The following is a 26,118-nucleotide window of genomic DNA, read 5'->3' on the forward strand; positions in this document are numbered from 1 at the left end:
CTTTGTCCTTTCCTACTCATTCACGTGCCTGTCCTCAGCTGTGCTGGCTTTTGTCGTGGAGCACCTTGGACTGGCGTGTGACAATGGGCTCTTTCACAGTCCCTAAAGAAACCCTTTACCTTTGTCTGCTGATCAAAGTGACAGCGTGCCAGTGCACCTTCCCTGAGCGTGACCACTGCAGTCCTGGGGGACTCACTGCTGACAGCACCTTCCTCCATTCCGGTTTCTTCCTTGTAGGACTGATAAATGCAGTTAGTGTGAACTCATTGCAACCATCATGCCATCGTATTTTAACAAGAGCTTAAAGCAAACCATGGTGGTGTTGCAGCAGCTGCCCTCCCAGTGCTGGGTGGAATTAATCTTGCAGCAGCTGATTGGTTTGCAGGAAGAACTGATTACCTGCCACCAGTGGCTGGCTGTGTGTTTGCTGACACACTCTGTGCTCTATCCATTTTCCACAGTGGCTGCTCTGCCTTGGTTCATCTTTTGTTTTCACCCTGCCTCCATCACTGATTTGCTCATTGATCATGGTGTGTGCTCCAAGAGACTTCAATATTCAGCTGGGCTGAGTTGAATTCCCTGGCACTGTGTCCCAGTGTGTTGTTCAAAATGTTTTGGCTGCTATTTGTGTTTATCAGCTCTTTTCCTTTAATAAAACTTTCATCAACACCAAATGTGTAGCCTAGAAGGACCATCATAAAGGTGACATTTTCTCTTGTCACAGTCGAAGTGTGTTAAAACCTTTGGAAGCCCGGCAGGATTTTTACATGGGCACTGATTCATTTATGGAATGAGTGAAATGTCAGGAGAATTAGAAGTCTTGAAGCAGAAACCTACTGACCAAAGGCATCATCATTGTCAGCAAAGCCAGGGTGTGAATGGGAGTCTGAGTCTCTCCTTGGTGGTGAAAGAAAAACCTTTGGGGGAGATTTGAAGTGGAAGTTACAGTGTTTCGTGTCAGTCTGAATTGTGAAAGTGGCTGTGATATGTGCACAAATGTCTGCTGGAGGTCTGAGAGCAGCGATTTCACACAAAGATTTAATCATAACTTGCTAAAACTTTGCTTCTGAACAAGGATAGTGATTGCAATACACAGAGGGCCCAGGTGATGATGTCTGCAGGATTTACAAGCATCCCGCTGCTCTGGAAAAGAAATCCTTCTGGTAGCATCACTGAAAGCCTCACAGATAATTGATACTTCAGTGTCAATTCTGGAGTGAACTTTAGTCTCTGAAGTGACAGGAGTGCAGTACTGCAGAGCTCCCCACTCCACAGGCAGGCTGGTGGTGTCATATCCAAATCAGAGAGTGTAGCTTGTACAAGCCAGTGTGTGCTGTCATTATTTTGGTGGTTTTTTGGGAAATACTGAAAGAGAAGAGGAAGGATCTCCTGTTGGACCATCAAAAACTGTCTCTATGCAGCCCAATACTGTAGTTACAAGATTTCACTGAGGAGCAACTCCAGGATATGACTGCAGATCTCTGGAGGCTTTTATATGCCATGTGACCCAATGTCCTAGCAGAATCTTTTGGCACAAGTTTTGGATTGTTTGGATTAAAGGTTTGGATTAAATAGACATATTTTTCTCAGGAAAGGCAGAGCAGGAAAATGTACAAAGCAATGAGAAAAGCAATAATTGCACTTGGTCATGGTGACAGTTTGGGTGTAGTGTATTGGGTGTAGCTATTTCTTTATCTTAAATGTGCTGGTGAATATAGGGGTGCATTTTAGGCTGGTTTTAGGAAGGCTACAACAAAAGCAACAAAAAAGGATGAAACTGTATTATTTACAGTGTTGTTTCTTGACAGGTTTCACCAATTACATGAGGAGTCCATCGGGGGACATCTTCAACCCAGAACATTACCAAGTGAACCAGGACATGAGCTACCCTCTGAGTCACTATTTCATTACCTCTTCACACAACACCTACCTCATGGGAGATCAGCTGATGTCCCAGTCCAGGGTGGACATGTATGCATGGGTGCTACAGTCTGGCTGTCGCTGTGTGGAAGGTAAAGAGCAAAAAGGAGCTGTCAGTGGGCTCTGTAGTCTGGTTTCTCCTCTCTGAAGAAAGATTTGTGACTTCTGCAGAAGGCATGATAACTGGGGAGAGGAAAAAGCCTGGGGAAATGGTGTTTCCTTTCATAAAGAACCACAAAATAATGTTGTGATAGAATGGACAAATCTTCTTGAGCATGGAAATAAGACAGACATTTGAGGAGTGGTGGTGTTGGTAGTGAGGAAAAAACTGTAAAAGTCCTGTTGTAGAGAGGGTGCTGATGTTGGGCAGAATGCACTGGTGCTTCTCCTGCCTAGCCAATGTGTGACAACCAGACTGGCAAATACGGCAGAGTTCCTGCCACACCTAAGAGGAAAGTGGCTATTTCTGCTCAGGGGAGTATTCTGTGAAATGTCACAGTCTCTGCAGTGACCAGGAGACCTTTTTGTGCAGTCCCTTCTTGTGCTGCCTTTCTGAGACATTGCCTCTTTCATAATCATCTTTAATGTTCTGACCATCAAAGTGCTTGCACAGTTTTTCAGGAGGCAAATATGGTTTGCTCAGGTTGGATTGTGGATGTGCCACTGGGTGTTTCAGAGGAGTAAAACATTCCATGGAAATATGATAATAGGCAAGTATAAAGTCAGGGAAAATTCAGGCTGGGCTAGGGATGAGCAGATCTTGGCTTGGCCTGTGCTGTGAGCAGCCTGGCTGAGTCTCTCCTTTCCTTTTCAGGTTCAGCAGGAGCACAATGAAAGCAATGCTCTGCTCTGTCACCTCTCTCCCTGTCATAAAGTCCTCAGCACTTTTTAAAAGAGTTTCTTTGCTTGGGGCTTTCTCAGACAGTGGGAACAGTCACCTGCTCCCAGCACGAGGCCAAGTTCAGGAAGTTCCTTCTCAGGAAGGATGTTCAGCACAGAGAGGAGGGAGGTGCAGGGTGGGAATGAAGCTGTGCCCTGCTTTGGGGACATGGCTGGCTGGGCTGCTGAAGGGAATTTCAGGGTTTTATTGTCCCCCACAGAGGGTGGCCCAGGTGTTCCTGCCCTGATGGTGTCACTGTTTCTGTCCTACAGTTGACTGCTGGGATGGGCCGGACGGGGAACCAATTGTCCACCATGGATACACCTTGACTTCCAAAATCCTCTTCAAAGATGTGATTGAAACTATCAACAAATATGCCTTCATCAAGAATGAGTATGTATCCAGCCTGCCAACCTTTGAGTCTCAGGGCTATGAATGGCAGTGTTCCCTGGCATCCTTGTACACCTGTTCCAGAATTCCAGACAGAATTTGCAGTTGTTTTCTGGGGGAAATCCTTCACATCCTTCAGAAAGAAACACCAAGGCAAAGCTGAGTAGCAACATTCTGCACAGAGGTGTGGAGCTCTATTGAGGCTTGTACAACACCTGAGGAACAACAGGTTTTGCCAGTGAATGTTTTTAGTGAAGAGCTGGCAGTTGAACCACTTTGTCTCTCTGGATGTGCACTCTGGTGCTGCCAAGGTTACACCTGGGTGCTCCAGGGACAGGAAACAAGTCAGGGAATCAAGAATCCAAAGAGAGAGTAGCCCTATTGTGGACAAAGCAGAGTGCTCATCAGAAAGAGGTTATTTTCCCTACAGGTACATTGCTCAGAAAATCAGTATTATTCATAGGAAATTTCATATACCTCAGCAGTTACTGTTCTCCTCCTCCACACAGTCAAAATGTGTGTGCCAACCTTTGGGTTTTTTTAAATAGAAATTACTTTATCGCTGTAAAAATTTTCCAGTAGCTCCCTCAAAGCAGCCCATCTGCCTTTACAAATAGAGCTAAACTTGCACGAAATTTTCAGACCAGGTAAACTTCTTGTGAGCCTGAGATTTTTTGCAGTCTGCCTGAAGTCATGGTAAACAAATCAAAGGCAGTGCTTCTGAAATTCTTCAGCTTTTAAACCTTTGCAAAAAGGGTAACTGGGACCACATCATCAACTGGGAAAGTTTGGTCCTGGTGTGGCTCAAATCCTTATTTTTCCTGATGAGGAGCTAATGAAGGCCAGATGTCAGGATTGAAAGAATTGATTTTTAATGAATGAATCCCTGATAGTTTGATCCTGCAAAGCTCCTTTATAGACTGGCTGTTGTGCTGATCTTAAAAAAGCATCATCTCCAAAGAGAAATCCATCTTCAGTGTGGTTTTACATGGCACTGACCACACTGGAGTAGATGTTCCACAAGTCTTATCTTCAACCAGGCGTTGTTGTTCCTTGGCCTTGGCCTGATAATCAACAATGAATGAGAACAGTAAAACTAAAACTAGAAACAACACTTGCTGTCTTTGTAGAAGAGGCTTTGTCTGCAGGTTTAGCTGTATGACACTGCTCTGTTGTTAGTGGGAAAAGCCTTCGTGGTGTAAAAGCCCAATTTGCAGCTGATGCTCTCTGGTCCCTGCAGGTACCCTGTGATCCTGTCAATTGAGAACCACTGCAGCATCGTGCAGCAGAAGAAGATGGCTCAGTATCTTACAGAAATCCTGGGAGACAAACTGGATCTGTCTTCTGTGCACAATGATGACTCCACAAAGCTCCCTTCACCAGCAAGTCTTAAAGGGAAGATCCTGGTTAAGGTAAACTCCTGCTTCATGTGTCCCTTCCCTCCTCTTGTTAGTGATGATGATTTCTGCCTGGTTGTCACCATATTCTAACTTAAATCACTTCACAAAAAGATCCTGGTTAAGGTAAACTCCTGCTTCATGTGCCCTTTCCCTCCTCTTGTTTGTGATGATGATGATGATGATGATGATGATGATGATGATGATTTCTGCCTGGTTATCACTGTGCCCTATCTTAAATCACTTCACAAAAAGCAGACCTTAGGAAACTGCTACTTAAGGTTCATAAAAAATGTCTTCTCAGTCAGTAAGAACCTGGAAAGGACATGCTTTGAATAATTTTGGGGTTTTTTTTAGAATATGTCATAGCAAGAGCTGCATGCTGCCCTGCCTCTGTAATAAATTTATCTTCTAGGGCAAGAAACTTCCAGCCAACATCAGCGATGATGCAGAGGAAGGAGAAGTTTCTGATGAGGACAGTGCTGATGAGATTGATGATGACTGTAAACTAATGAATGGAGATGTAAGTGGAGTGAATGTAAATGTCTGTCAAGGCTTCCCATCCCAGTGAGAGGAAACCTTGTAGGAGCTCTCTGGATTTTGGGTGTGCTCTGATCTTTGGAATTCATCACAAATGGTTCAGGTTCTAAACCTTCATGGGGGCAGATTCACAGAAGTGCACAGGAAGCAGCACCTGTTTCTAGGGGTTATGTTTCAAGTTTAGAATATTAAAGGGTAATATCTCACAATTCCTCAGTGCATCTCAGTGTGCTTCCCCTAAAATTAAAAAAAAAATCCTATTTACATCAAATTGTGGTCATTTTTACAGAGCACCCCTTTGCTTTGCTGAATGCTGGGCTTGATTGATTTTTACTGTAAGAAAAATCTCTGCTGGTTTCAATCTGAAAATCCCTTATTTCTTATTCTTTTTTTAAAGTTCTATTTTTTTGTTACTTTAATCTTTTGGCAAATTCCACTGCACCTTGCAGAAACAATACAAAACACAGCAAAACCATTTAATGACATAAACCAGATTGCCTTAGAGAGAGTTTGAATTCTCAGTCCTCTCTCCCTCAGGCTATTACCTCATTTTGTATTATGGATCTGATCCTTTTCATCTAAAAGAGAAACTTCCTTGTAATCAGACTACCAAAGGAGAAAAATAATTTCTTTGCTTTTTGGAAGTTATTACATGTTAGCATATCACTTTTCAGTATTTTACAGCACCATCTTTGTTACTAACAGTTCACTTTGCTGAGATTTACTGATGCTTTGAATCTGAGCTTTCCTACACCTGGTTTGCATTCCAAAATGAAATTTTGAAGAGTTCAGAAAATCAGAGCTTGTCTCATGACAAATGTAACTGGGAATTCTTGGGGGCTACTGAGAGAACACAATCTGTCACCCCTCAAATACCTGAGTGGAAAAGAAAACTCTTGATTTTTATTTTTATTTCCCCACCTCCCCACATGAGCTGTGGTGCACACAGAGCAGGGAACAGGAGTCCTTCTGCACTTTGCCTTTGATCTGCTGAAAAGAGGATTCTAAAGCATCTCCCATCCATTCCACCCAACAGATCTTGCACCTATTGCAGCTGCAGAGTCAGCCTGGACATGGCATGGGACTCACATGATGCTTTCTTCACCACTGCCTTGTTTAAAGATTTAATGTTTTGTTTGCAGGCATCTGCTAACAGGAAAAGAGTGGAGAATATAGCAAAGAAAAAACTTGACTCACTGATAAAAGAATCCAAAATCCGTGACTGTGAAGATCCAAACAATTTTACAGTTTCCACTCTACCATCCTCAGGAAAGGCTGGGCTGAAGTCTGATAGTAAGAAGGTGAATTTGTGTTTAATTGTACTTGTGTTTCATTAGTTTACTAAATATATTATTGAGTTCAGCTTCATAGCTGAGTTCATGCAGTTAATGATGATGCCAGGTGAACATCCCTGTCAGATATACAAACTATTTATCTTGCTCACACAGCAATTGGAGCATAAAATGTACTCTGAAATGACTTTTCAACAGAAAGAATTTGATTTTCCATTATAAAAACTGCTTATAAATGTTGGGCTCTTTTTGTTCCTCAGTTCTCTATGTTCTATGCATTTTCAGTAAATTTTAATTTTATATTAACTCTGATTTATAAAAATGCACTCAACCCACAGACTACACTTCATGAAGTTGAGGCATTTTCATTTCAGACTTTGTAATAAGCCACAAAAACTTTGGGAAGATTGCTCCACGCAAATGAAAAGCAGTGCAGATCTGCCAACAATAAGCAGGTGTAATAACCAGGGATTAAAACTAAACTAGGGATGAGAACTAAAAATCAGCTTCCCAAAACATTCTGTGGGGTGAGTTTGGATGTATTTTAAACCCAATGCTTTACATGATGTATCAGAGAATTCTTGTGAGAGCCACTACAAGGCCAAGGCTTGACAAACACTTCAGCAGAGATGTTACCAGAATAGTCAGTGCTAAAATCCCCTCCTGTTTGTGCTGATATCCAGAGACTGTCTGAGCACTCTGTCTGAGCTCCTGTGCTCTTCCTTCTCTCTTTGGTTGCTTCAGAGTAAACTTGAGGATGATGCAGAGTCCGGGGAAGATTGCAGTGCCAGCAAAAGGCACAGCCGGTCACTCATGGGCAGCTTCTCCAAACGCAAGGTGAGCCCCTGCCAAGGTGAGGTCTGCACCAGGGCTGGGATTCTTGGAGGGATTTTTATTTTTGCACGCAGTGGAGAGGAATTTCATAACTGCAGCATCTGCAGCACCTCGCTCTGAGGCTGTTCACTGAACAGACAGGCTGGGGAGCTGCTTATCATTGTGCAGAACAACACAGATACAATCTACATGAAGGTCTGAGGGCGTCCAAGATCTAACTGAGAGCCACAAAAATTAATTTACACCTTTTATCTGAGGATTTGTGCTTCCTTTATAACAAGGCCTAGACCTTGGGCTGAGTTTTCCCCATGTGCAAATTTTGCTGCAGAGCTGAGTGTTACGAAAGCTGTCATTTTCCATTTTCTCTAAGTAACACACTCATTGGCATAACAAAGCAGAATTGTAGCCAGCTGCTCAAACTTTGATCACACAGTTATGATATTATGGTTTTATTTCCTTCTGGCACAGAAAAAAGGAAGCAAATTGAAAAAGGCATCAAGTCTGGAAGAGGGTGAAGACGATTCGGATTCTCAAGGGAATTTAGCCAGGAGCTCTGTACATTACAGCAGGTTTGTTACATGATTGGACAACTTTGTTGCTAAAATATGCCTGCATAAATGCACCCACTAAATAGGTTTGTTTCTGGTCTAGATGCCAGTTTGTTGGTGGCTGCAGGCATGTGACAGGAATGTGGGGAGATGTCAATGTCTGCCACAAAATCACCAGAATGATCTCTTGGTGCTCTTCAGATTAATTAGCCAAGCACAGTGGACCTTTTATGCATTTGGAGCTCTTACTGTCTCATACATTTCTTTACCCTGATTTATTTTGAAATATGAAAGATAACATTTGCCCCTTAATTGGTGGGAGGTTAATTTGTTTCGTTAATTTGTTACCTTTCTAGGGTAAGCCGACAGAAGAAGACAATGAAGCTGTCCAGGGCCCTGTCTGACCTGGTGAAATACACAAAGTCAGTTGGCATCCATGACGTTGAAACTGAAAGTAAGTTGAACTAAAAGTTTGGTGAAAATAATTGCTACACAAAGAAATTGAAAGGTTTATGTTCTTACCCATCTTTCCACTAAAAGAAGACTGAAGATTCAGGTCATCATCATATTCAGCTTCACTTTCCTAACCATAACTGCTCCAGCACAGTGTTTGCTGTAATTTAAGGAAAACAGAGTTCCCTCTGAGTGGCATGCACTGAAATGATGCTTGATAGCTAAAAAGGAACTAGTGCTATGTACTTTTGAAAGCTTTATCTAGATAATAAATAAATGAATAAGGAGATTACCTCTAATCTCCTCTGCAGTCTCTTCCAGCTGGCAGGTTTCATCTTTCAGTGAAACCAAAGCCCACCAGATCCTGCAGCAGAAGCCAGCACAGTACCTACGTTTCAACCAGCACCAGCTGTCCCGCATCTACCCCTCCTCCTACAGAGTGGACTCCAGCAACTACAACCCCCAGCCTTTCTGGAATGCTGGCTGCCAACTTGGTGAGCTGAAAGGAAACGTCTTTATTTTTTGTTTTATTCTGGGAGGGATGTTTTGGGAAATGGATTTGTAGAGAATTCTGTCCATGGAATGGGACAGACGTTGCTGAGAGAGAAATGGAATCAGAAACAAGTTTCAAAGGATGGCCTTGCAAATAAGACTGGATACTTTAGAGCAATAAAACTATGAAAGATGCATTGTAGTAAGACTTACAAGGGGTAATTTTAGATTATTTGCTTTAAAACATTTACAACCTAGTTAACAAAAGCTGATAGGCCAAGAAATGCTTATAATGCATTGTAATTAGGAAATAGATTACTTCTGATTGTGATGGTGTGAATTATAACATCTGTATTGTCTCACCCTTCACATGAGACTAAAAACAGAATAAAAGTTTTTGAAACACCTCTCAGTTGCCCCATCTCTGGGTCAAAAAAGAGCTTAATCTGAGGAGATGCTTGAATAGGAGCACTGGAATCACGCCTTAGGACACTCTGAGTCCTCTGCTTATCCAGCTTTGCTGACCATGGAGTCCTCCTTGGTACTGTCCCTGGACTGATTACATTGAACACGTGTCTTACATGCAAGGAATTGCCTGGTAAATGGAAATAAATGAACTTCTCAAATGCAAGAAGGCTTCAGAGTTCAGCTCTTCTGCAGAGCTTCTGTCCCTGAAGCTGTAGTATAAGAGAATAATTTTCCATAAGATATCTGAATTTTTTGCATCTAAGAAGTCAAATTTAAATCTGATTTATTTTTTTTTTTAATAGTTGCACTAAACTACCAGTCAGAGGGGAGAATGCTGCAACTGAACCGGGCCAAATTCAGTGCCAATGGGAACTGTGGCTATGTCCTCAAGCCAAACTGCATGTGTCAAGGTAAGGAAAACCAGCAGAACCAGTGGAACACTGATTGTAGGACAGGATTGAGTGTGAGGCCTTGTTACAGTTTGTTGAAAGATTCATTTCTGATGCCAGAAGGTATCTGTAATTAAAGTCATGTTGCCCTTTCACATTATGGGATTCTCCATTCTTACAGGTGTCTTTAACCCAAATTCTGAAGACCCACTGCCTGGTCAATTGAAGAAACAGCTGGTTCTAAGGATTATCAGTGGTCAGCAACTCCCCAAACCACGTGATTCCATGCTGGGAGACAGAGGAGAGGTATGGGACAGCTGTGCTTGTTATTCTGTGATGCAGAAGGTTCATTTCCTACCTGCCTGGGCTAAGGATGAGGATTTCACATCCTGCAGTTTCTTGTCAGGAGACACAGACCATGAATAAACTAGGTCATGAACATCCTACATCTTCAGGTGGTTTTCTTCACTTTTAAGCATCACAGCAGTGCTTTGATGGTTTTCCTCCAATTGCCAACACAGTACTTCCAGGAGAAGCAAAAAAACAAGGGAGAGAGATCTTATCAATTTAATAATCCACTCCATAAGGCTCAGGACCAATAATTACCCAGACATTCATGCCCAGTGCCCATATTGTAACAGCCATTTGCTTGGGTTTCATCTTTGTCACTCTCCTCAATATTTGTTGCTTTTTGTTTTTCAGATCATAGATCCATTTGTTGAAGTAGAAGTTATAGGGTTACCTGTTGATTGCTTCAAAGAACAAACCAGAGTAGTTGATGATAATGGTAAGATTATCTGGGATTTAGGTTTTTTTATGGCTGAAACATCCTCTTTCAGCAGGTTTTTTCATAAAAATAAGAATAGATAAGATTTGGTGCCTATTATGACAAACCACTGAAAATTGGATTTTAGCATTTTTAATGTTAATTAGACTTGGATTTTGACTTGTTTGATTGAGTTGGTACAAATGTGCAGAAGGCCTTGGTATGAAACAAAACATTTGTTTTCTCATTATGTGTGAGAGAAGGGTATTTTGAGCTTGCTGTGGTCAAAAGGCAGGGCCAAATTTAGGTAAGACCCAACTCTGTTCCTTGTGGGAATACTGGATTTTCCAAGAACAATCAATCTGGCAGGAAAACCACAACGACACCACAGCATAGGCAGACTTGTTGTTTGTTGTGAATGAGATCCCTAAAGGCTGATTCCCCCTTTGGAAGGTTTTAACCCCATGTGGGAGGAGACCTTGGTGTTCACAGTGCACATGCCAGAGATTGCCCTGATCCGGTTCCTGGTGTGGGACCACGACCCCATCGGGAGGGATTTCATCGGGCAGAGGACCATAGCCTTCAGCAGCATGATGCCAGGTAAGAGAAAGCTGACATCCCAAATTAATGGGCTGGGATTTTTCCTGTGAAAATTCAAATTTAATGTATCTGCTGCAGAAATTTCTAGTTAGAACAAGAGACTGGAGTTTGGGCCCTGAGTTCTCTGCCTTAGTCAGCTCCTGACTGATATGGTGATGAAGACTAAATCAATTGACTCTAGATTTTTGGGACTAGATTTTGAAAAAATGGGTAAGATTGTTAAGCAGGGTGAGTAAATACTATGGGCTTGGCAGGCTGCTATACAGAATCTTTACTCCTTTAGTGCTTTTTTCTCTCTTTCTTCACACCAGTTTTTGAAAAAACTCTAAGGTTTTGCTTGATTTTATGACTATGAGTAATAGTTTAACACGGAAGAGAAAGTTACCTATTCTAATGATGGGATCCAGGCCATTAAAAGCCATTTTCTGACAGTTTCCTCTTTCTGTTTTCAGTTCAGTCTTCTTTCACATTAAAACTTCTTGTGTGTGTATTTTTCTTTCCTTTCAAAGGAAAAAGTTTGTCTTTAAGATTAAAAAAACCTATCCAGTCTCACCAAACTGACCTTGGATGAAAGGTTTGCAGTCTCAATAATGGACTAAAAGTCCAGAGGAGAGAATGTGGTCAAGTTTAAATCATGGCTTGACAGCAGCAATAACAGAGCCTGGATGAAACAGGACAGGGCTGTTTTATGAGATCATGACAAAAAATGGGGGTGAAGTTTGCAGGTGGTGTGGCTCAGGTACACCTGAGTGTGGCAAGGTGATGCTCAAACCTGGATCCTCACTGTGAGGAGGAGCTGGCAGAAACCTGCTTGATCTCTCCTGCTGCTCACCAAAGGAAAGTCTCCAGCTGCTCCTCCTGTGACCTGTCCCAGCCCTGTGCCAGCTCTGCTCCCTCTGTTTCAGGTTACAGACACGTGTACCTGGAAGGCATAGAAGAGGCTTCCATCTTTGTGCATGTGGCTATAAATGACATCTGTGGTAAGGTGAGTGTCTCTGTGGTGTGCAACACCCCCACAGGAGCTGCCAGGATCTTGTGTCACACCACAGAAGCTCAGTGGGTGAAGGTCCAGGCTGACATTTTTGTTCACTTGGAGTAAAGTTGATCTCTGTGCTTGTCATGGTAGCCTGAGATCTTTCTGAATACCCACGGAGATAAAGGCAAATCACAGGGAAAGTTATAAAAGAGATTCCTGCAGTGCCTTTTTGAGGAAGCCATAGGGGAAGGTTATTTCCTTGCAGCACACACATTTATATAAATAATGTGCTTGTGAGTGCACCTTGCTGAACCAAAGGTTACACACCTTAACCCTGAGCACTTGTTCCCTGCAAAGCTGATGCTTTAAAGGCTCTGCCTGATGTTTTGGCATTTTAAATTTAATTAAATTCCTCAAGCTTATTTGCTTTGGATTTTTTGCCATAATAACTCTTAAAAAGCAGAGGAAAGGTGATGCTGGTAATAGCTGGACATATTTACACTCCTTGTGTGTTGTTAAGAGTGTGTTTGCTTCACACACAGGAATTAACTCTCAGTGTGCTACATCTCAATTTCCAGGAAAGTAAAGCCCTAATTTCAGACTTGTTCTAGCCAGATAAAAAGGAGGCAGCTCCTGTCCTCTGAGTGCAGTGATCTGTGCTGTTCATGCCAGTGAAATCAGGCGCAGAGCTCCTTGCAGGATCCCAGTTTGTCCCGCAGCAGTGAGATGCAATTTCAGCATCACAACAGCAGGAGGAGGCATCCAGCGGGCTGGGAATGCCCAGGTCCTCCTCCAGAGGGAAATTCGAGCAATCCTGAACAGGAAAACAGCTTTTTTTTGGACTTTAATCATCACTTAGTTACTTAACTCGGCTTCCAGGTCGCTGCTCTTGCCAGCAGTGTTTAATGGAAGGGCCAATGTTCATCCTCTGGGAATGTCTGAGGATTTTAAATTCAAACTTCCTTGGGTAAATTCTCTGTTTAGCCTTAATTTCCTAGCCTGTCATAATTATTTGCTCTTATTAACTTCTTCATGAGTGGCTGGCTGTGATAGTTAGCAGAAGAGCAACCTGTCCATTTAAACTTGGGCAGATTTTTTGGGACATAGATTTTTTTTTTTTTTGGTGTTCCCTGATTGCTTCTCATTGTCACTGCAGTCTCTCTGGGTTTGCTGGTGTTAGGAAGTGATTCTGAGAACTGACAAAATATAAGGATTTGGAAGGAAAGTCTGTATGTGTTGTGTTTTGTTTTGTTTTGTTTTTAGTTTAAAATTTTTAATAAAAACTACTGAAAATGTGGAACAAATATTACATGTCATAAATACAAATATTAAAAAACCATAATCACAAATATTAAACTTTCTGGTTTGGTCTTTCTGAATCACTTCTTGGTTTGATTTTTGGTTAACAGACTGCTGTGCAAATTAGAATTTTTTCTTTTCTCATCTCTTAATTATGGGCAGAAAAATCACCCCAGTTATCAGCCTGGTTTTACCCATCCTTTATTAATCCAGAGATTCTAATGTAAACATTTACATGTTGGGACTTTTTTATAAATGGAGATATTCCACCTGCTCAGTAGCTTGGTATTACTAAAACAGTCTTAGATTTTTTTTTTCACCTTAACTTATGTGTGAAATCTCTTTCAGATTGCTCTGTTTCCTGGAAAGCCTTTTCTTTGTTTCTGTCTCTTCTGTGCTCTGCTGATGTACTGCAGAATTTCTTGTGGTTTTTCTAGGTGTGCCTATCTCTGAGCTCCTCCCTCACTGTTACTCTGCCTTTACTCTGTCTGTTTGTGATTTCAGTGGGCTTCTCTATGTCAAAAAAGTCTCCTTTTAGAAGCAGAGCGTTTTTAGACGCCTTGAAGGTACCCCTCCTGTCCCAGGGAGGTGCAGACACCACCACACACCTGCATGCCTTGAGCTGGTGGCTTCATTAGCATCAACCTTTCCTTGGTAGCATTTTTGAGCTCTCCAACTCATGGAACATGAACTGTGACATTTGACTGGGTCACCCCTGCGGGGTCATTGACAGCCACAGAGCCCTCCCCGTGTGAAGCAGATCCAGGATAGAAGTCCTGCCACTCTCCCCCTTCTCTGAGCCTCTCCCTCTCCTGCCTTTTCTCTGCAGGGCTATAATTCAAACCCCTTCTTTCACACGGAAAAAAACACTGACAGTGAATCATTTGCTAAATTGTGGGAAAGCCTCTTGTGCTGTTTTTCAAGTCTGCTTTCCAGAGTGAAACAGCCCTGTAAAAGCTGGGCTGGAAGCTGAAAGCACGATGTCCTGGATCTCCCTCAAAACTGCTCTCTTTTAGTTTTTTTTTTTCTCTTCTTTTAAAACTTTTTTTTCCCTCTCCAAGTTAATCAAATCTGCCTTTGTGTTCTTGAATCACTCCATTGATTCAAGCAACAGTGTCCAGCTTAACAAAGCTGCAGCAAACAAGCCAGAATGACACCTTGGGCCCTGCACTGCGTGTCACCCATTCCATCAGTGCTTCCCTTTTCTTTTTGGTGGATATTATTTGTCTGTGTTGTTTGTATGACAATTTTTTTCTGGGTTTTGCAAATATTTATATTGTCTGATTTTTATAGCAATAAATTCATGTACTTGCCAACTTGTCTCCCAGTAATCCAAGCAGACTGTTCAATAGTCTGGCTCTCACAGAAGATTTTCCAATATTTAATATTTGCCTTGCATGGGAAAAAATCAATCCCTACTATCTTTATCTAATCCTAAAGGTAATTTTTGATAATGTCCTATACACGCTGGAAATTGGCACGTGATAACTAAACTTCAGTCAATTATAATTGACTAAATATTATATAAAAAAATAATATTATGAACACTTTTGCTGTCCCTTGTGTCAGCCAAATAAACCTTGGTCCCACATGGCAGCTCGGGCAGGACACTCAGGGTAAAAGCAGCTCTTAGCCCAGGCTCAGTGCACAGGGCAGCCAACATCTGCATTAAGTCCTGCACAGCAGAACTAGAAATGCACAAGCAGGCACTCAAATATTTATTTCGGGTGAAAGACTGTTGTAATTTAAATGAGACCCTTCTGTGCCATTGTTTGGCACTGCAGAAATGTGACCTCATGTGACATCACAGGACAAAAGTGGAACTGACGGCGAGTGCCAGCCAGCGTGGCTGCTGGTCAGGTTCTGTCACAGGCTTCTTAAAATGCACTTCAGTCATGATGAACCCTGGGTTTATTCGTTCTGGATGCTACAGCTGCTCAAAAGTCTGATCCAGCTGGGAAATAAAGAGAGCAAAAGGGGGAGAAGTAGATGAAAAGAGAAATACCTTTCTGGGCTTGAAGTGATCTCTGTGCACAGAGCAGACCAACGCTGACTCAGGCATCAGCCTGGGCTTGAAAAGTTGGCAAGTACACCTGGAATGTTTGCAGGAATGCTGGAACTCTGTTTCATTGAAATGTAAATCAGTTGTATGGTGGTGGGAGATTTATGATGCTGAATTTGTGTGTTTAATGCTTAAATAACTACTGAAGCCTATGTAGAACTGTACTATGACACTGACTAACCTCCCTTGTTTATAGTGTGTTTCCTCAGTGCTGAACACATACACCAGTGTCTTGGGATAAGTGTTGTATGGTAGGAAAAATTACCAAAATGTAATCACACAGGTAGAAATTGAAATACTCACTGATCTTTTGTGTGTGTATAATTAACTGCTATTCATGACAGTGCTCAATTCAATTCAAGTGTAGATCTCCTTTATATTGAAAAAATATTCTATTTTATGGTCAGTGTTTATTTCCCAGCAGTTCCTAGAAAATGCATTTACAGCAAGAATTTTAAATACATCTGCTTTGGGTGAAACTGAGAAACTTCAGCTTTCAGGATGAAAGCCTTGTAGACAGAAGTATTTCCTTTTTTTTTTTTTTTGTCTTTTCAATAGCTGTAATGTTTATGTAGATGTTGTTAGTAATTACATGCTAGAAAGAAAATGATGACAAATACAGAGATAAGTGTGGCTGGAAAATGTTATCTAAAAACATAGCTGAGAAGAAAAAAAATGTGTTATTTTGCAAGGCTGCTGTTAGTGATTTTTTTCATTTTTAATGCCTGTCCTATTTCTGGGTTAGCTCTCATGCTGATGGTAGGAATATAGCAGGAGACTGTATGTGAATGAGCATTTGTTCACGAGTTCCTGTGCCCAGAGGAGGAGCCTTGTGGTATTTTCAGAGTTCCCCAGATGGAAGAGGAGTGATTGAATGTGACTCCATGTTCTTAGAAGGCTAATTCATTATTTTATGATACTATATTATATAAGAGAATGCTACACTAAACTATACTAAAGAATAGAGAAAGGACACAGACAGAGGGCTTAAAGATACTAATGAAAACTGTGACTCCTTCCAGAGTCCTGACACAGTCTGTGATTGGTCATTAAGCAAAAACAATTCACTTGAAACCAATGAAACAATCACCTGTTGGATAAACAATCTCCAAACCACATTCCAAAGCAGCAAAACACAGGAGAAGCAATCAGATAATTATTGTTTTCATTTTTCTCTGAGGCTTCTCAGCTTCCCAGGAGAAGAAATCCTGGTGAAGGGATTTTCCAGAAAATATGACAGTGAGAGAGTCTTGCATTTTTTTATAAGGGACTTTTTATATTTCTATTTTTGTCTTATTTCTTTTGCAGGCCAAACAAGCTCTAGGTCTAAAAGGGCTGTTTCTCAGAAATCCAAAGCAGGCCTCTCTGGACAGTCATGCTGCTGGGCAGCTCCATCGCAAACACTCCTTTAGCAGCCACATCCTGAGACGGACGGCCAGTGCACCCACCAAGAGCCAGAAGAAGAACAAGAAGGGCTTTCCAGAAATTGCTTTTGACACAAAGGACAGCAGCTCTGCAGGGGCTGGAGAAGGGCGGGAAGTGGAAGCTGCCTCCCAGCCTCGCTTTGTGCAAGAGCCAGAAAGTGCTTCCCCGTCCCCAGCTCCCCGAGACGGTGCCGCTGGGGAGGCACCTGGCAAGGGCTTGAAAGGTAAGGCCCAGGGCTCTCCCCAGGGGCCAGGGCAGAGCTGTGCCCACCCTGGGGCTCCCTTCAGCGAGCCCTTGCCCAGGGCACACAGGGTGAGGCTGCAGGAGCCCCAGGGCGAGAAGCCGAGCGTCTTCGCCCGCTGTGCCATCAACAGCTCGGGCAGGATCGGAGTGGCCACCAACTGCATGAAATGCATGATTGGCTCCAAGGAGAGCCCTGACCCAGAGGGGCCCTGGAGTGACCACCCTGGCAGGCCCATTGTGGCTAGAGAGCCCCTGCAGCCTGGGCAGGGCAGCAGTGCAGAGGAGAGGGTAGAGCTGCGCACCTGGGTGGTCAGAGGGCAGCCCAGGCCACTCTCAGATTTGCAGCCTTGCAGCAGCCCTGGACCTGCAGGTGACCCGAGGAGGAGCAGCCAGGCTTTTGTGAGCCCAGGCAAGACGAGCGGTGACTCTAAGGGTCACGGAATGAAGGCTCATTCCCGGCAGCGCTGGCAGTGCCAGTCAGGTGGCAAGTATGGAAGCACTGTCAACTTGGTTGCAGCCAGCAATGGCTCTATATCCTCCGACTCCAGCAGTCTAGAAAGCCTTGGAAGCCCAGAATTCCCCAAGCACTGGTCTGAACCTTCTCGAAGGCAAGTGGGCACCCTACAGAGGGAAATGAACGCCTTGTTCGTTCAAAAATTGGAGGAAATTCGAAGTAAATCCCCTATATTCTTTACTGGTAAGACCAGATTTTCTTTACCCTTCTCCACTGTAGATCACATCATTGTCTCAGCTTCTGCATAGCATCCTTATTTAGAAGCTCCTCTATGTTGTTTGGCTGTCTAGAGGTCTTTTTTTTTTAAATTTTGGCAATGACAGAAGAAAAAAAATCCGCATAAATATTTTTATTTTCTTTTTTGTAGACGTGTCTGGTTTAGCTTAGTCCTTGCCATGCCTAGTTAACCATCTGCAGTAGTGACACTGTCAGTAGTCCATAAATGTTGGGGTTGTTTGTTCAGGGCTTTTTGTTTCCTTGATTTTTTTTAGTGAATGTGGTATGATACTAAGCAAATTTGAAGATCCAAACCAGAGCATTAAGTGAGATTGAATATGGAAAACCCACATCAACAAACAGTGTTTCCACGATCAGCCTTTGTGTTCCACTGAGGGATAACCACATCAGGAATGATGTGTCAGTCTAATGTGCTCTCTGATAACAAGAAACCTGTTCCCTCCTCAAAGATCTCGCAAAATCACTGCTGTCAGTCTAGGAATTACTGGACAGATTGCTCTGCTCTGTTCAGGAGGTATATTTTATAAACACAGCAGCCATTCTGGTCCTAAATGTGTGTGCAAACATTTCTGCTGTGCTGTGATGTTGGTGGCCTGAGGGCAGAGCTGCACAGAGCAGCAGTGTGTGTGATCTGCTGCTCCCTGGCATCAGCCAGGCTGGGGCACTCCTGGCATTCTCCACTGCCACCCAAAACGTGCCCACTTAGAGCAAAGTTCCTACAGCTGCAGCATCTTGTGGTTGTTTCAGACTGGGACTGTGTGGCTGCGCCCGTACCATGAACTGGGGGTTTGTAAAGATGGGACATCAAAGCAGAGGCAATCAAAGGATATCTTTTAGTAAGAAAAATGGCATTTTTCCTCCCGATTTGGCAGGAATGGGACAGAAGGAAAGAGATTTTGATAAGAATTTTCTGCTTCACAGAACTGTAAGGAGAAAGTAGGAAACACAGCTTTTGGCTGTAACTGCAAGAGCTCCTCTTCAAATCCCTCACCCTCCTCGTTAATTGTCCAAGAAATTTGGACACTAATGATTACATGTTCAGGAACAGTGAAGTGATTTTGGTGCTTTTCCTAAGATGTAATCCTCTTTTTAATACCAGATTCTGACTGCCCACCTATAGTGGCCTTCTTTGAAAGCCTCATACAGAAATTTGAGACATTTTATTTATTTGACCAATTTCATCTGGTTGGGTGTCTGAAATTTACCTTCTTTTTTTATACCTTTTTTTTTTTTTTAAACCCATATTTTTCCAATATCTGCTTCAGGCTTTTAGGAAAATAGCAGGACAATGGGAGGGGAGAAATTTGCTGGTTCCCGTGACTTGCAGTTAATCCAAAGCAGCAGAACTCTTTCTATGCCTAAATTATTGGCATTGGGCTTTTCACAAACTCTGAGTACAGTGACATATGAAACCATTTCCCATTATCAGTGCCAGCTCCCCTGCCAGCCCCCCAAGTCACTAAACAAATATTGTGATATGCTTGAAATTTGATTAAATCCATCTGACTTCCCAAGCATGGAATCAGCAAACCCTTCAAATGGTGAAATGGTGTCTTGGACTGGCTGCTGCTGGTCCAGTGACAGCCCCTCTGTTTGCACAAACAGCTCCCTTTCCCATCCTCCTGCAAGGCCATGCCTTGGGCCAGGAAACCAGGGAAACCAGGGAAACCAGCTCCATGGCTGCACTTGGGAATTGGCATTCTGCTGGGGGAAGTGCCCCTGGGATAAGGCAGGAAACTATAGCTGGCCCTTTATTATATATTAAATAAATATATTTTTATTGTTATTACTATTATTATTTATGTAAAATAACTATATTTGTTAATAATTTAGTAATATATAATACAAATAGGTTAAATTATATTAATTTATATAATGTAAATATATTTAATAATAATTTCCTAATATAATAATAATAATAATAATAATAATAACAATAATTTAATCGTTTTTATTATTACTATAGCTGGCCCGGCGTTACATTTTCCAGGGATTTCCCTTCCCAGCATGTCCCAATCTGTGCTGCTGAAGAAGGAGAGGTCATAAGCCTGATCAGCTCTGGGCCCTTCCTGACACTCTCCAGGCACTGAGAGTCTGGAATGTTGGATTTGGGTTCTGGAATGTTGGATTTGGGTTCTGGAATGTTGGATTTGGGACATGGGCACAGGTGCCTGGTTCCCTTCCAGCACTCCCAGCTAATGCAGGACAGGGCAGAGCTGCTCCCACCCCTGAGTTCTGCATGAGCTGGAAATCCTGGTGCCAGGGGAAGGGCCTGGTATTCCCTGGGCAGGTTCTGGGAGTGATGTTTGCCATTAGCAGAGGGCTTTGGAGGAGTCCAGATTCCTCTGAGCAAGCTGGAAGGTGTCCTTGCCTATGTCAGGGTACTTGAAACTTGATGATTTTTAGGGTCCTTTCCATCACAAACCACTCTGTGATTCCATGAGTCTGTGATTCCATTCCCCCGTCCAGTGGAGTGTGTTCTTTCAACACTAACAAATGTTTTCATCCTTCTATGATAAAAAAAATGAACTTAATATCTGTCCATACGTGGATTCCATTGAGTTCTCTGGTTGGTCAGAAATTCTTAGGATCCTACAACCATGTGTGAATATTCCTGTATTTCCCTCCCTCAGCACTAATTTATCCTATTATCTGCACCTGCCTTCCCTACATTAATTGGATTTTTCCTCTGTTCTGTCCTATTATTCTACATGCACACTCTCTCTCTAGTTAAGAACTGAAAGGACAAGCAAGTCAAAGGTAATGTCTGCTGAGTGTCCCTGATTCGAGCACCTTGTTGCCTGTAGTCCTGGTTTTTGCCTGTTTGCTGCCCTATAATTACCTGCTCCTGTATCCTCGAGGTCATGGTCTGGCTTGGTGGTGCTTTGTTAGTTCTGCAATGCATGTCTGCACTGTGCTTTGGAGATATGGGAAATCATCTTTTTGGCATGATTGCTTTGGCTCCCGGGGTGCAGGTGATAAACATTGCAGAGAATGGAGCATTTTCTCCAGGTAATTGGTGGCTGTAGTGATTCTCCAGGGTTGCACTCACAGCCTGCTGTTCATGACCCATCTGCCTGCAGAGGTTTTTTTTTTTTTTTTGAAATAGAAATTACCAAGTTTTTTTAGGAAGAACAAAGTCTGTTTAAAGCTTTTGTTTTGTTTTTAGAAGTCCCATTGCCAACATTCCACTGTCTGCAGATCATTTGTAATCTGCTCCACAAGTCCTGTGTGCTTCTCTTCTGAGTGGCTGGTCACTGGGATCACATCTGCTGGTCAAACTGGTGTTTGATCATTGTACATGCTCTGGTTGTGCTCTGATACCCTGACCTGTTTGAGAGCTGGAAGGAAGGAAAACTGAAAATCAAGTGGTGCTGGATGGTGGAGGAAGAAAAGCTGGTTTACAAAAGGGGTCACAAAGGGCAAAAATTGCTGGGTACTGTTGTTGTTTGATAAGAAAACCAGAGCAGTCACATGGTGCTGCTGTGCATGGACTGAGATTTCTTGAAAAAATGGGGCTTTGTGCAGCTAAAACTGAATGTGAAAAATGTTTTGCTGCCTTTGGCCAGGCATTTGAAAGTTATTTTTAAAATCATGATTAACATGAGCAACTTGTACCTTGAAGACAAAATGGTAACACATAAGGAATGAGTCTTAGCTCAGCTGTAATTTGTAAGAGATAACTAACCCTGTATCTCTGTTTTTCTTGTTTCTTTCTTTTTCTTTTCATGCCTCCCGAGCAGATGTCTGCCACTTCTCCATGCAGAGGTCAGTCACTTCTTTATGCAGCCTAGAAACGATCACAGAAGAACCTGTCCTTGCCACTGAGAGCCATCACTGCAGCCTTCTCTTCCCCCTGCCCGTTACCCCTTACAGTGACTCTGAGGAAGGATCTGGCTCTGACCATTCCACAGAAGCTCCATCAGAGGGAAGAATCACACCCAACCAGCCTCAAGAGCCCCTACCCTGCAGAGAACAAGGAACCAATCTGGCTGCAGAAGACCAAGGGCAGGATGTGCCAAGAGCAGCCGACACAAGTTTGGTAGCCCCAGAGGGTAAGAGGACAAGCGTGGCAGGATGTCCCACAGAAGGAAATGGCTGGACGCAGTGCAGTGAGGCTGAAGATCAGGGTGGGTCAGCAGCACATCCCCAAAAAGCCAGGCTGGTAGAGGCAGCAGATCACAGTGCTGACCAACCTGCAGGAAACTGCCAGAAGCAAAACCAACCAGGTCAGGTATCAGCCGACACGAAAAGCACCTCTGAATCCAAAGGGCAAAACCCGGGTGCAGCAGCTGTTCCACCCCAGCAAAGCAGTGCCAATAACAGCCCACAGGCACATTCTCCCCAGGAAGCCCGGCCTGCACAGGCTCTCCCTGTCTCTGTTTCTCAGACAAGCTCTTACACGTTGGCAAGAAGGGCAAAGAGTGAAGGACTGAAGATGTCAGACTCCTCAGCCTTAATAAAAATTCCGAGCAGCCAGTCTCCAGCAGCTGAAGTGTACTTTGATGCCACTGTCAACGACCGGATCTGGAGCAAGCTGGACTGCGGCAGCCACCGTGACAGCATGTCCTCCTCGTCCAGCATGTCCTCCAACGACACCGTCATCGACCTCTCCCTCCCCAGCCTGGCTCGCAAAAGCCTCCCGGACCTGGGCATCCGCCAGGACAGCCTGGAGCCCCTGGCCATCAGGAAGGGCATGCGCCCGCGCTCCGCCACCACCTGCAGCAACGAGATGCCGATGGTCAGCAAGAGCAAGTCCAACCCCAACCTGAGGTCTGGCCAGCTGCCGGCCGATGAGCTGTGCCCCCGGCCCCTGGCCAGGAGCCCTCAGGACGCCTTCTCGTCCATTCCTAGAAGGCACACCTGGAGCAGGCTCTACATGGAGACTCTCAGGCAGTCCTCTAACAAATCCAAAGCGCATGACACGGTTGGGAATAACCAGACAAAGTCCAAAAGCCTCGGGGACCTTACCTCTGACGACATCGTGTGCACTTTTGAAAGCAAATACCGCAGCATCAGCAGGAGCTTCGTCACCCGCTCCATGCGGGAGCAGCGCCGCTCCTCGAGCCTGCGGCCCTCGGCCAAATCCCGGGACGAACTGACTGAGCAGCTGAAGAAGCTGACAGCCTTCCAGCAGGAAAACGATATCACCTCCCCCATCAGCCTGGAGCCCAGCGAGTCGGAGGAGGAGGGCGAGAGCGTGGGGCTGCTGCGCCGCTCGTCGTCGCGCAGCCAGAGCCGCGTGCGCTACATCGCCAACAGGGCGCGGCAGGCCCAGGAGAGGCAGCGCCTGCAGGGCCGGGCACAGCTCGGGGGCAGCCCCATCGAGGAGAGGGGCAACCCCGAGGGCGCCTGCAGCGTGGGCAGGGCCGGCTGCACCGACCCCACTGCCCACACGGCCCTGGCAGCCTCGCCCAAAGCCCAGCCCGACTGCGCGGCCGACACCGAGGTGTTCTTCATGCTCAAACTGTGACCCTGGCAGCGCTGGGCACTGCCTGCTCTCCTGTCACAGCAAAACACAGCCACCTGAGAGGCCCAAGACATGCCGTGCTTCCTGGCCTTCCCTTCAGCCAAGGGTGCTTGATACCACAGCTGATGAGGAACTGATGAGGATTCATTTTTAATTGCGCTTTGCCCAGCCTCCGATTTGGCCTCCTTTGTGTGTGACCACTTCTTGCGTTTGCAGTTTGCTCTTGGTCTTTACTAATTTCAATAATTCTTCTGACAATAGTAACCTTGATGTTTGATGCTAAATGTGATGCTAACGACAGCTGAGGTGAATTTTGCTTTTACAAATCATGGATCCATGTAAGGAGGCTGGACTTAAAATCATTTTATTTTCTGGAAGAGTTTGAGGCCTCTGAGGGTGTGAATTAATAATGCAGTAGATACAGTCCATCTTCCATCGTGGACCTGCTTATTTCAGTGAAAATCCATATTTTCTCTTTGAAGAAAAGCTCTCTTGTTCCAAAGCAATGCTTTTATAAACCCAGCCTGTTTATATATCTATATATATATATAAATATCTATATATATACACCTGTGTGTATGCAAAGATATGTCTGCACATGTATGTACACATGCACACCCTGAACCTGAACTGTGACTGCTCCTTGTCTCAAGGCATTGTCTGAGGGAATTGAGACAGGAGAGAGGAGGGAATGGCTAAAAATAGAAATATCTTCTGACTTTACTTCAGAAATGGCTACAAAGCATGTTAGTCAGTTCTTGAAACAGCACTGTCCCTTCTTATGGTATTTTAACAATGCTGCTGTACATAGCACTTTTTGGATGAATTTTACTATTTCTGTATTGCACTGCCATGCAAAATTTTCAATGATATGTTTAAAAAAAAAGATATATTTAATTTTTTAGATGGACATATTTAGAATTAAATAACAACCCAAACAAAGTAATAATTTTTCCTCCCCCCTTTTTTTTTACTTTTTATTTTTAGGGATGTTGTCATGTGTCCCCCCCGCTCCCCAATTATGATGTCATTTATTATAGATGTACATTTTATCAGTGATGGAGAAGAATGTTTACTGAGATGCATTTTAAAGAGAAACAGAGGTTTAATTTTATTTCAGGCTGCTTAGAGTCCCTATTATTGAGAGGATATTTTGCCTTTGTAATGACTCTTTTGTGTATATTGCAAAATTTAAGAATTTGTTTGTAAAACCACCTTACACTACTAAAATAAACATATTTAACCTCCCAGCTGGTGACTCTTTAGCTGTAACCCAACATTGGGGTTTGTGATACACAAACATGGTTCATTCTATCTGCTTTGTTTTCCAGCTTCCTTTGTGGATAACATTTAATTTCACTCTTTTTTCAGAGGGACAACCAGTGCAGACCCACTCAGATTTTCTCAGGTCCTCCAGAACTCGTGCAAGGATTGGCAGAGACTGACATTGTGTGGTGTGAGACGCAGCACAGGGGCTGGGGCAGGATGAAAATCCTGGGGCAACTGGTGGAATTAGTAGCCAAACAGACAGAAGGAGCTGATCCATCCTGGAGCAGCTGTACGAGTAACACAGATGGCCCTGTTTCATCTCTGAGGGGGTTTAAAGTCTGGCTGAAAATGCTGCAGCTCAGTTTTGCTCTTCACCTGTCGCTTGATTGACAAATCACTTCTATTCCTGTCCCAGCAAAGTGCACAGTGAAAGTGCATTTTACCTCCTTCACACTCCTCCTGGAAGGGTTGTCACTTGTGGAGCTGGGAAGGGGCTCTTGGTTCTAATTTTAGTATCACTTGGCCACAAGAATTTAAATTCTGAGATACCAAAATGTAACATTGACTGTGTTAGCACCATAATATGGTGATGGGGCTGGGTGGGGGGGTTAAATTTCCTGATTAAATCTTTTCAAATGCTCTTCAGCATGCTTTGTCTGAAAATATTCCCTCATTTTTCCAGGCTGGCTCAGATCTGCCCAGCTTGTCTGCAGGACTCAGATCCCAGGGCAGCTTTGGGATGTGCACTGAGGTGACCCCACAGCATCACTGCAGGCTCTGAAGGGAAGGAGGTGAAGCTGCAGCAGAACGTGTGATCTGCCAAGAGGAGCCTCCCATTGTGTCCCAGCACAAAGCAAATGTCATTAACATTCTCTGGATGAAAAATCATTCATGTAATACTTTAATTTCAGGCTGAAAAGCTGCAGGGAGTCGCTGCTTTTGTAACTTTAATGCTTTTGCAGCTTTAATGTCAAGTACATGCAACTTGACAACTTTGGAAAGTTAATGTTTAAAAGGCCTATTTGTGTCTTCTCAGAGACTAAGTCTCACAATCAGATTATTTTCATCTTTAATTGATTAAGCAATACTTGTTAAATTAATGCACCTCACAGGAGGCAGCATCATGGGGCGCTTTAAAACATTTACCTTTGTTCAGAATTTTAACCAACAGTGTCTGGATTTCAATCATTAGGCTACATGTGAAATTTGCCCTCTTGCTTCCAAATTTGTAGCAACCACTTTTACAGCTTGTGACACTACATAAGACCAACCATTCATCATGTATTTATTTATTCCTAGAGGTGGAATTTATTCCAGCATTTAATATTTAAGTCAGCAGAAGGTCACAGATTTGCTCTTCATTCTTCTGCCCTTCCTGTGCATCCTGAGACTCCAGGCTGTGCATTTCAGTTCATTAAATGAAGATCTGAAATCCAAAGTCTCCAGATCACAAGCAGTGTATTGGACATGGCTGGGTGTGAGATTCATGGTCTGCATTCCTCCAGCTTGGCCTTCACGAGCACTGATAATGAACATTCAGTTGTGTCCTTCAAAGCTGATTTTGTCTGTGTGATCAACAGGCAGGAAAACGGGCACAGCTGCTGGGGAGAGCTCCAGAGGGAGGAATTTTACAGCAACACCACAGGCCAGTGAG

At 43.6% G+C, this 26,118-nt stretch overlaps 1 protein-coding gene across 10 annotated transcripts in view; it reads left to right on the top strand.

Moving 5' to 3' along the window:
- PLCH2 (phospholipase C eta 2) overlaps nt 1-24,445 on the top strand; it is a 76,317-nt gene extending 51,872 nt beyond the window's left edge. For 6 of the 10 annotated variants that reach the window (XM_038159467.1, XM_038159471.1, XM_038159470.1 and 3 more), the window contains 16 exons: nt 1,809-2,012; nt 3,073-3,193; nt 4,431-4,602; nt 5,003-5,110; nt 6,270-6,428; nt 7,164-7,256; nt 7,722-7,822; nt 8,158-8,255; nt 8,566-8,748; nt 9,517-9,624; nt 9,785-9,909; nt 10,306-10,390; nt 10,823-10,969; nt 11,875-11,954; nt 16,615-16,954; nt 21,469-24,445. In XM_038159467.1, coding sequence (XP_038015395.1) covers nt 1,809-2,012; nt 3,073-3,193; nt 4,431-4,602; nt 5,003-5,110; nt 6,270-6,428; nt 7,164-7,256; nt 7,722-7,822; nt 8,158-8,255; nt 8,566-8,748; nt 9,517-9,624; nt 9,785-9,909; nt 10,306-10,390; nt 10,823-10,969; nt 11,875-11,954; nt 16,615-16,954; nt 21,469-23,198 — 3,854 coding nt within the window. In that variant the 3' untranslated portion in view covers nt 23,199-24,445. Of the gene's footprint in view, nt 1-1,808; nt 2,013-3,072; nt 3,194-4,430; nt 4,603-5,002; nt 5,111-6,269; nt 6,429-7,163; nt 7,257-7,721; nt 7,823-8,157; nt 8,256-8,565; nt 8,749-9,516; nt 9,625-9,784; nt 9,910-10,305; nt 10,391-10,822; nt 10,970-11,874; nt 11,955-16,614; nt 17,672-20,455; nt 20,486-21,468 lie in introns of all 10 variants that reach the window. The other 4 variants (XM_038159475.1, XM_038159476.1, XM_038159474.1 and 1 more) reach the window with 4 other exon arrangements.
- The last annotated feature ends 1,673 nt before the right edge of the window (nt 24,446-26,118 follow it).

Source organism: Motacilla alba, chromosome 21 (genome assembly GCF_015832195.1).
Source record: "Motacilla alba alba isolate MOTALB_02 chromosome 21, Motacilla_alba_V1.0_pri, whole genome shotgun sequence".
Taxonomy (NCBI): Eukaryota; Metazoa; Chordata; class Aves; order Passeriformes; family Motacillidae; genus Motacilla; species Motacilla alba.